This window comes from Boleophthalmus pectinirostris, unplaced genomic scaffold, assembly GCF_026225935.1.
Source record: "Boleophthalmus pectinirostris isolate CB_2022bp ecotype Guang Dong unplaced genomic scaffold, ASM2622593v1 HiC_scaffold_6, whole genome shotgun sequence".
NCBI lineage: Eukaryota > Metazoa > Chordata > Actinopteri > Gobiiformes > Gobiidae > Boleophthalmus > Boleophthalmus pectinirostris.
In genome coordinates, this window is record NW_026571447.1 from 37182139 (window position 1) to 37193299 (window position 11161).

The 11161-nt window shown below is 40.5% G+C and overlaps 1 protein-coding gene across 1 annotated transcript; it reads left to right on the forward strand.

Moving 5' to 3' along the window:
* Positions 1-1517: 1517 nt before the first annotated feature.
* Positions 1518-8666, forward strand: LOC129411852 (zinc finger and SCAN domain-containing protein 31-like). Its single transcript, XM_055164000.1, has 2 exons — positions 1518-1863; positions 7372-8666. The coding sequence occupies exons 1-2, from the start codon at positions 1582-1584 to the stop codon at positions 8152-8154; spliced, it is 1065 nt and encodes a 354-aa protein (XP_055019975.1). The 5' UTR covers positions 1518-1581; the 3' UTR covers positions 8155-8666.
* Positions 8667-11161: the final 2495 nt, after the last annotated feature.

The following is an 11161-nucleotide window of genomic DNA, read 5'->3' on the forward strand; positions in this document are numbered from 1 at the left end:
CTGATCCAGCGTTTGAACTTGTTGTTTTCCGATCCAATGACCCAAGCCCCGTCCCAATCCATAATGTGGTTGTTCCTTTTACAGTGTCTGATATGGCAGATTTTAGGTTTTCTGTTCTGCTTTGTCTTTTTCTGTTCTGGTGAGTCTCCCTGACGTTTCCTTCTCGCATTCCTTTTGGTGTTCCTTTTTTCGGATGTGAAATGCCCGGCCTGTTTCCCCTATTTATGATTTATTGCATGATTTGCATTGAATTTCGTAGATGGCATTGCATTTTTGTTCTTGTGGGATTTTGTCCTTGGGGTGTACGAGCTGTTGACGGAGTTTTGTGTATGGTTTTCCTACAGTGCTAATGTTGTGTTTTTTCATGGCTCTCTGGATGGGTTCGGTTATTCCTCTGATGTATGGTAGTGTGACTATGTTTTTGTCCTGCTGCCCTGTGTTGGATTGTTGTGTTTTTTTCCAGGGTCTGTTGAGAAAGTCGCCTGTTTTATCAAACGGCAGTGTCTTCTATTTGTATCTTGGTCAGTGCTTGTTTCTTTACTGAAAGAGATTGTCAGTTATTTTGTTCTGGCTCTTTGAGAGAAATTCAATCCAAAGTTTCAGCTGTGTCCAACTTGAAAAATCTTACAGTGTAATTTAGGTCCGGTGTGATCGGAGTAGGGAGGCGTCAGGATGCGTCTTTCAAACATTTAATTCTTGTGTCCTTTACCATGAAAATGGTGACGTGTACTTCATGGTGATCCCTTCATCTTGAGATTGATAAATGTGTAATAAATAAATTAAATCAAGAAATATTCTGAAATATAAATATTATTTTGTGTCAATCTCCCCCACCCCAGGTCTCAGTGGGCGTCCCAGAGTCCAGTGCTGTTTGTGTGAAGACAGAAGAGTCCTCACTGCTTCAACAAAGACAAACTGAGCTCAGAGAAGAAACACAGGGAGAGAACATCAGCACAGAGACACATTTACACTCAGAGACTGAGGGAGACACAGAGCACTCCTCTGACACTGATGATGAAGACTGGAAAGCTCCACTCAGCTGTTCAAATGCACAGATGGAGACAGATGCTGATGGAGACCACGACAACCAAGTCCAGAACTCTGGTCTATCCCCCAAATACAAGTCTGCACCAGAGACCAGTGTCCTAGACCAGTCTATTTAAAATACATTTTAAATATAAAGAAGTAGATTGAAATTCAACATGTTATTGAAATATACACTTTAAAGTAGTTTTTGACTATTTAAAAACAAAAAATCTCCTTCTCGCCACTAGGGAGAGCTGCACCTCCACTTACCGCAGAAGTGGAGGTGCCACCAGAATGATCCCTTAGGTTTGGCCACAGAGTTCTTACCTGGAAGCATCATGGTAACTGCTGTGAATAAACGAGAAATGCAGCGGTATTTGTATGTTATAAAGTCTGAGGAGCCACTGTGATGAGCATTTTAGGAGTTTAACATCCTGACCAGTGGGGGCAGTAATGCACTGACCGTGTCTACTCTGCTGCACACAAAGCAGGAAGCAGACCGCCGAGCCTTGTGTGCGGTTAGCTCGGAGCTAAAGCTAAAAACAGTTTGTTAAAATGTCCAAAAGCCAAACACTGAGAGCTTTGGTGAATGAGCGGCTGACTGCGGCTGCTGAAGAGATCTTTGCGCTGTTTGAAAGAACGATAGCGGAGTATGAGGAGGAAGTGTGTCGCTCTAAAGAGGAGAACCAGAGGAAACAGGAGCTCCTGGACTCGATACTGAGCCCCTCAAAGAGTCCAGGCCCCGGTCTGAACCAGGACCCTTCACACACTCCACGGATTAAAGAGGAGCCAGAGGAGCCGAGCATCAAACAGGAGGAACACACGCTCCTAGTGCAGGTGAGATTTATTTATGTCTAAGATGAAGACAGGATGGTTGGAGGGGCGCAGCCTCTGCAACACTATTTCATGTCATATATTTATTTATGCAGTTACAATAAACATGAAAAAAAAATTTGTACCATCAAACTGTAATAGCTCGTTTCTATCTCTAGTTTCAGTTTATCTCGAACAGAAAATAGTCATTTGGGAGTTGTGTCTTTTTATTTCTGTGTTTCAGACGAGATCACAACTTTCTACAGGCCAATATTATTTAATACAGATGGGGGTGTTACGTCCCCTTTGCTAGGGGAGAAAGGGAAGTAACAAAAAAAAAATCGGGATGTTTAACTAAAAATTGTGCATTTATTATTTACAGTGCAAGGGAAGACAAAAAAAAAAAAACAGGCAATTAAGGTGAAAATAAATTGGAGTTAAACAAAATAATCCATCCATTTTCGTCCGCTTATCTGGGGCCAGGTCGCGGGGGCAGCAGCCTAAGCAGGGACTCTCAGACTACCCTCACCCCAGACACGTCCTCCAGCTCCTCCGGGGGAATCCCGAGACGTTCCCAGGCCAGCCGAGAGACATAGTCCCTCCAGCGTGTCCTGGGTCTTCCCCGGGGCCTCCTCCCGGTGGGACATGCCCGGAACACCTCCTGAGGGAGGCGCCCAGGAGGCATCCGGAACAGATGCCCGAGCCACCTCAACTGGCTCCTCTCGACGTGGAGGAGCAGCGGCTCTACTCCGAGCTCCTCTCGTTTGATTGAGCTCCTCACCCTATCTCTAAGGGAGCGCCCAGCCACCCTGCGGAGGAAACTCATTTCGAGCGCTTGTATCCACGATCTCGTCCTTTCGTCACTACCCAGAGCTCATGACCATAGGTGAGAGTAGGAACGAAGACTGACCAGTAAATCGAGAGCTTCACCTTTCGGCTCAGCTCCCGCTTCACCACAACGGTCCGATACAGCGACCGCATCACTGCCGAAGCTGCACCAATCCGCCTGTCAATCTCACGTTCCGTCCTCCCCTCACTCGTGAAGAAGACCCCGAGATACTTGAACTCCTCCACTTGAGGCAGGGACTCTCCACCGACCCGGAGAGGTGGGTGGAGCCACCTTTTTCCGGTCGAGAACCATGGCCTCGGACTTAGAAGAGCTGATCCTCATCCCAACTGCTTCACACTCGGCTGCAAACCGCCCCAGTGCACATTGCAGGTCCTGGTTCGATGAAGCCAACAGGACAACATCGTCTGCAAACAACAAAACAAAATAATCTAATAAACTAAAGAGCCCTAACTAAATACAATGTACCAAATCTAACTCAATGTTTACTGCGAACAAAAAAAAGTGTCTCAACGAACTAAACAAGGCATCAGCCGGGCCAAAAATCGCATCATTTGTTCTCGGCCGTTTTCACAGGTCGATATCTCCGTAAGTATCACACATAGAGGGCTGAAATTCTGTAGGCTTGTGCTCCTCTACTCTGTGTTCAAATAACATCTATCAAAAGTTTGGTATCTGAACTCATTGTCATTTTATATGAATTTAAAATGGAAAAAAAAAAACTCATTAATTTGTGTGGCGTACCATTTTTAGCCCCTTTTTAAACCTACTTGTAGGTGTAGAAGACCCTTAATTTTTTTTGAGAATCAAGATTTGTTCTAGGACTGTTAAACGAAATCATCAAATGTTGAAAATTTGAAATAGGTTATGTGTGACGGTCTTGTTAAAAACAAAAAACGCAACATGGTCCAATTTTCACATGTAATTTATGGCATGTGGGTAGTGATGAAAAAAAAAAAGTAAATAATTGTTTTTTGAAAGACCAGAAAAAGACCTTTCATATCCGTCACAGGTACCAAACATATGTGTTTTATGAAGCTCCTTCCATTTTTTAATTGTATCTTGAACATTCCCATTTGACACAATGACTCGAGTATACAGTGACCATGTACTATGTTTTATTCCAGCAGCTAAAGTCACTAAACATTTAAAGACTGAATCAAATGGTTTGATAATAATTTTGATGTGACAAGTTATCTGATATCCAAGAAAACAGCTGTAGATTATTCTCATATTAAAGAAACAAACATGTTGAACAATATGATATTGTCTTCTGTTTGTTGTTTATGGCACTTTGATGTTCAAGACTATGCAAATATTACAGTAGATTTAGATGCGCAAGGAACTCAAACATCCAGAAGCAGCCAAGTGAGGACACAGTTCCCTATCATGTTCAGATCGCCTGAGCAGGTAAAGAACGTCTTATGGAGCCTTAAATGGAAATTGTTAAGGTTGTCTATTTAAGGGAAATTGCAGGATTTGTGGGAATTTATCACATATAAAAAATCATATTCATCTTTATTCCGGGGTGAACCTATATGTGACCGGTGTGTTTTGCCCTCTCTTTTTATCTCAATGACCCACGGAGGCTGCTGGAGTTTGGTGTGACAGCAGTTTATTCTGCACAAAATATAGAGAACAGTTGCTGTGAATTGATTTGTAGTGGACATTCATCATGTGTTTCATCTCGTCTCGAGTTCTCCATAGCAATGAGTAGTACACGCAACAACATTCAGGTTATTACAACATTAAGTCTTTTACAATATTGTAATAACAAAAATAGAACAGCAGCATTACTCAATACTCTGTAAATAGTTCTTGTGACCGTATAGTGGATTTTCGTACTATAAAATAAAATACAATTTTTTTTCAACGGGCAATTTATATTTGTACCCTCAGTGCAATTTGCCTGTCTGTCACATTTTTCTAATTAATATTTTTTTTCTTTTTCTGTAACGTGCAACGCACTTAGAATAATATAACCAGATGTACATTAGCATAAAACATTTGTACCTTACGTACCTGCACAAAATATAGAGAACAGTTGCTGTGAATTGATTTGTAGTGGACATTCATCATGTGTTTCATCTGTAGAAAACAGTCATTTATTAGCCGCTAGCAAAACTAAGAAAAACACGGTCAATTCAAATATACTGTAAACTGACTTCAGCAGATCATGGCCAAACAAACATAAAATACCTCCAGTACAACACACAACTGTCAGTTTAGCAATAAAATAGCTACACATGAGTGAATTAATAATTTTTGTCCACACAATTTCACAGCCACGTTACCTCGTCTCGAGTTCTCCATAGCAATGAGGAGGACTCAGAATTCGCGCGAGTTTAGCAAGTGCAGGTACGGCGGGCACCAGGAGATGGCGCTAGTTCACAATTTAGCAGGATTTAACAACGTTCACATTAACTATGTTACATATATAGTTTCAAATGCACATTTGTTTTGAAGGGTTTTTAAAAATATATATATTTTAAGAGAGCCAGTACATGTTTGGATCACCATGAGACCAAAAGACTACTCCCAAGAAATTAATGAAGTGCACAGATGACAAAGAGCCTGATTCAAGTTACAAGGCCACACCACAGTCAACATGGTCAACTGAACCATCTAAAACCAGTCCAGCAGGGATGAAAAAGCCTCCACAGGTTGAGGAGAATTCTGGTGGTCAAGCTTGTGGGGACTGTCCATGCTGCCGTGACCTCGGCCAGAAAATCCAAAAGCTTCGGGACCGACTGCGGGTTTATGAAGATGTGTCTACTAGGGATGAGACATGATTTTCGAATAGTCGAATATTCGTCATACGTTCGAATATCGAATAGTAATTTCGAATAAAGACGTTTCCTAACCAATATTTCATGTACGGCATTCGGCCAGAAGGTGGCGCTAACAGACTGTAAAACTCCCTGTAGGCGCGGTAGACAAGGCCGAGTGTAGAGGCTGCTCCGGAATAACAGAAGAAGAAAACTTGTCGCGCGGCATTAGCAATGCAGAAAGGAAGTAAAAGTTCCCTATGATCGTTATTTACTTTGTTAAATGACAAAGAGGTTCAGTGTAAAATCTGTCAGGTGAAGCTCGCAAACCATAGATCAACCACTACCATGCAGAGCCATCTGAGAGTGAAACACGCCGAAACACGGGAACATGCGCAAATGAACTCAGTACTGCCAGGAGATATGCCCACCGCTTCACACTGACCCGATGACATGGTGGAAAAGAAACAAACAGAAATACCCCTGACTGGTAAAGTTAGCGAGCGCTTACTTAGGTGTGTGTGCGACATCTGTGCCATCGGAGCGAGTCTCTGCAGCGGGCAGCTCAATGAAAGTAGCGCAGTGGGCTACAGTATGTGCTTGGTCATGCGTTTTTAAAATTGAGATAGCCTTGAATATAATTTCATATTGTTTCATATGTGGGTTGCTCAATTAATATGTTCATTTTTGATTTGGAAGGTTGTTGTTTGATTAAACCTTTAGCGCTTAAATACCCCATCTGTCATCTCGTATATGCGTGCGGGCGGGTGGGGGAAGGGAGGGAGGGGAGGGGTCGATTTTCGAATAATATTCGAATAGCTGTCATTGATTTTCCAATAGTGTTTTTGCCAAATATTCACATCCCTAGTGCCTACTGATACTGATGACGAATAAGACATACATGTTCTGTGTTCTGGGTTTTTAGATATCTTGTAACACATCCTGTTGATTCATTCTTGTTCATTCTTCATGTTTGGGAGCTTTAGCTGCTGGAATAAAACATAGTACATGGTCACTGTATACTTGTGTCATTGTGTCAAATGTGAATGTTCAAGATACAATAAAAAACTGAAGGAGCTTCATAAAATACATATGTTTCATACCATATGAAAGGTCTTTTTCTGGTCTTTCAAACAAAAATTATTCAAAAATTTTTTATCACTAATCACATGCCATAAGTTACATGTGAAAATCTGACCATGTTGCGTTTTTTTTGTTTTTAGCAGGACCCTCACACATGACCCATTTCAAATTTTCAACATTTGGTGATTTTTTTTTGACAGTCCTAGTACATATCTTGATTCTCAAAAAAATATAAGGGTTTACTACACCTACAAGTAGGTTTTAAAAAGGGCTAAAAATGGTACACCACGGAAATGTACGAGTTTTTTGTTTTTCATTTTTAAGTTCATATGAAATGACAATGAGTTGAGATACCAAACCTTCGATAGATGTTATTTGAACACAGAGTAGAGGAGCACAAGCCTACAAAATTTCAGCCCTCTATGTGTGATACTTACGGAGATATTGACCTGTGAAAACGGCCGAGAACAAATTACGCGATTTTGGGCCCATAAATTGACACATACTCCCCTCATAAAATTAGCTGTAACTTAAAAAGTATTGATCGAAAATGACAAAAGTTTCACAGGATTGGTACATGATAGTAAGGGACCAGCTGGTAATTTTTAAAAAAAAATTTTAAAACACATGATGCGTGAGATTTTCTGGAAATTTGATGAAAGGGCATGGAATGACCCTATTGTACTAATGCAGATTGTTGTTGTAATTCAGTCAGTTCTTTGGTCCAGTCACTAATAGAAATGATCAGGTTCAGCATTTGTGAATCAATATATATTCTGATTACTTTCAGGAGAGTCAATATATTAATATATTAATATTAATATTTTGTGTCAGTCTCCCCCACCCCAGGTGTCAGTGGGCGTCCCAGAGTCCAGTGCTGTTTGTGTGAAGACAGAAGAGTCCTCACTGCTTCAACAAAGACAAACTGACCTCAGAGAAGAAACACAGGGAGAGAACATCAGCACAGAGACACATTTACACTCAGAGACTGAGGGAGACACAGAGCACTCCTCTGACACTGATAATGAAGACTGGAGAGCTCCACTCAGCTTTTCAACTGCACAGATGGAGACAGACGCTGATGGAGACCACGACAACCAAGTCCAGAACTCTGGTCTATCCCCCAAATACAAGTCTGCACCAGAGACCAGTGCCACTGTGAACAATAGAAACATGTCAGGAACAGCAGAAGGAGCTAAGGGCAAGAAACACCAGTGCTCTGTGTGTCAAAAGAGGTTTGGGACTAAGTGGCATTTACAAAGACACATTATAATTCACCCAGGAGAGAAACCATTCAGCTGTTCAACCTGTGAGAAAATATTCAACCGAAAGACCAGTCTAGATAAACATGAAAAGCTACACACAAAGAAACCATTCAGCTGTTCAACGTGCAAGAGATCATTTACATCAAAAGGTTTTCTAGCTCTACATGTAAAGGGACACCTGGATGAAAAAACATACAGCTGTTTAATTTGTGAGAAGTCATTTTCTCAAAAGTGTGATCTAAATAAACATGTGAGAACGCACACAGGTGAACGACCTTACAGGTGTTCAACGTGTGAAAAGACATTTTCTTACAAGTGTAGACTAAATGTGCATGTGAAGACGCACAGGTGAACGACCCTACAGGTGTCCCATTTGTAATAAAGGGTTTATACAGAGACATCATTTGAATATGCACCTGAGAACTCACAGAACAGAGCGTGACTGAAGGATTATTGATTGTGTTCATGAGATGTTTTAAAGAGCCTAAATTGTGTTTTGGAGTTTGCTGCTGAAGATTCAAAATACAGATGTTTGGACCAGATCAGCTCTTGTATCTGATTTTGAACCATAACAGAGAAACAACCCTCTGAGAGTCACAGGCAGCTGCTTCTACACTTTTACAACACACTGCATGATGTAAAGGTTTTTCTCCTGAACGATAAGAAAAGCTGGTTTTGATTTGGACTGATTCTCTTCATAGCTGCATTACACCGAAGCAAGCGGCACATTTTCGTGTTTTAAGTGTTTCAGTTTATTTGTCTTTTGTGTGTAACACTGGAGTAGAGATTTTTCAGAAAATTTGCTGGAATGTCTTTAAAAGATCTTCAAGTACAATATTGTAAGAGTTTTTAAGTACCAATACGTCTCAATACAATGTATTTCTATTAAACTTTGATCAATCATTACTGTTTCTTCATTTTTTAAGTAAAAATGTTTTTGACTTGGGCTGTACAACAAAAAAAGCAGTAAACTCCAGAAGTTTGCTATCAAGTTTTTTTGTCGTCGTTGTTTTTTCAGTCAATCTTTATTTATAGAGCCCTTTCCAACACTCAAGTTGACTGAGGCTTTTTACAATAAAATCACAATTTTAAACATTCAGTAGTGAAACAATAAACCAAACTGCATTAAAATCATTTAACCTGCAAAGTCTCAGATGTCCAGAGACTGAGGGAGACACAGAGCACTCCTCTGACACTGATAATGAAGACTGGAGAGCTCCACTCAGCTGTTCAACTGCACAGATGGAGACAGACGCTGATGGAGACCACGACAACCAAGTCCAGAACTCTGGTCTATCCCCCAAATACAAGTCTGCACCAGAGACCAGTGCCACTGTGAACAATGCAGACATGTCAGGAGTAGCAGAAGGAGCTGAGGACAAGAAACACCAGTGCTCTGTGTGTCAAAAGAGGTTCGGGACTAAGTGGCAGTTACAAATACACATTATAATTCACACAGGAGAGAAACCATTCAGTTGTTCAACCTGTGACAAAACATTTAACCAAAAGTCCAATCTAGGTAAACATGAGAAGACACACAAAAAGAAACCAATCAGATGTTCAACGTGCAAGAGGTCATTTAAAATAAAACGTTTTCTAGCTCAACATGTTAAGAGACACGCGTGAAAAAACATACAGCTGTTCAATGTGTGAGAAGACATTTTCTCTAAAGTGTCATCTAATTGTACATGAGAGAATACACACAGGTGAGAGAGCTCCATTCAGCTATTCAGCTGCACAGATGGAGACAGACGCTGATGGAGACCACGACAACCACGTCCAGAACTCTGGTCTATCCCCCAAATACAAGTCTGCACCAGAGACCAGTGCCACTGTGAACAATGCAGACATGTCAGGAACAGCAGAAGGAGCTGAGGGCAAAAAACACCAGTGCTCTGTGTGTCAAAAGAGGTTTGTGACTAAGCGGTGTTTCCAAAGACATATTATAATTCACACAGGAGGGAAACAATTCAGTTGCTCAACCTGTGAGAAAACATTTAACCAAAAAGCCTGTTTAGATCAACATGAAAAACTACACACAAAGAAACCATTCAGCTGTTCAACGTGCAAGAGAGTATTTAAAACAAATGGTGATCTTGCTCTACATATTAAGAGACACCTGGGTGAAAAACCATACAGCTGTTTAATGTGTGAGAGGTCATTTTCTCGAAAGGGTGATCTAAATAAACATGTGAGAACGCACACAGGTGAACGACCTTACAGGTGTTCAACGTGTGATAAGACATATTCCCGCAAAGATAATCTGCATGTACATGAGAGAACCCACACGGGTGAGAGACCTTACAGGTGTTCAACGTGTGAAAAGACATATTCCCGTAAAGATAAACTGTATGTACATGAGAGAACCCACACTGGTGCACGACCTTACAGGTGTTCAACGTGTGAAAAGACATATTCCCGCAAAGATATTCTGGATGTACATGAGAGAACCCACACAGGTGAGAGACCTTACAGGTGTTCAACGTGTGAAAAGACATATTCCCGCAAAGATTTTCTGGATGTACATGAGAGAACCCACACAGGTGAGAGATCTTACAGATGTTCCATTTGTAATCAAGGGTTTATACAGAGACATCATTTGAATATTCACATGAGAACTCACAGAACAGAGCGTGACTGAAGGATTATTGATTGTGTTCATGAGATGTTTTAAAGAGCCTAAATTCTGTTTTGGAGTTTGCTGCTGAGTTGGCCCAGATCAGCTCTTGTATCTGATTTTGAACCATAACAGAGAAACAACAAGCGGCAGATTTTCATGTTTGAAGTTTTTAAGTTTATTTGTTTTTTTGTGTGTAACACTGGAGTAGAGATTTTTCAGAAAATTTGCTGGAATGTCTTTAAAAGATCTTCAAGTACAATATTGTAAGAGTTTTTAAGTACCAATACGTCTCAATACAATACATTTCTATTAAACCTTGATCAATCATTACTGTTTCTTTTTTTTTTAAGTAAACATGTTTTTGACTTGGGCTGTACAAAAAAAGCTGTAAATTCCAGAAGTTAGCTATCAAGTTTTTTTGTTGCCGTCGTTTTTTCAGTCAATCTTTATTTATAGAGTTCTTTTTGACACTCAAGTTGACTGAGGCTATTTACAATAAAATCTAAATTTTAAACATTCAGTTGTGAAATAATAAACCAAACTGCATTAAAATAATTTAACCTGCAAAGTCTCAGATGTCCAGAAGAGAAGGGGAAGACCTACTACAACCTACACGAATTTTTAACAACACAACACAACACATAAGAACTCTGAATTTTTTTGTTTGTTTGTTTTAACCCTCATAGCCTATAGGCTAGTTATGGACAGATGATACCTCAGTGTGTGTATCACACTTTTC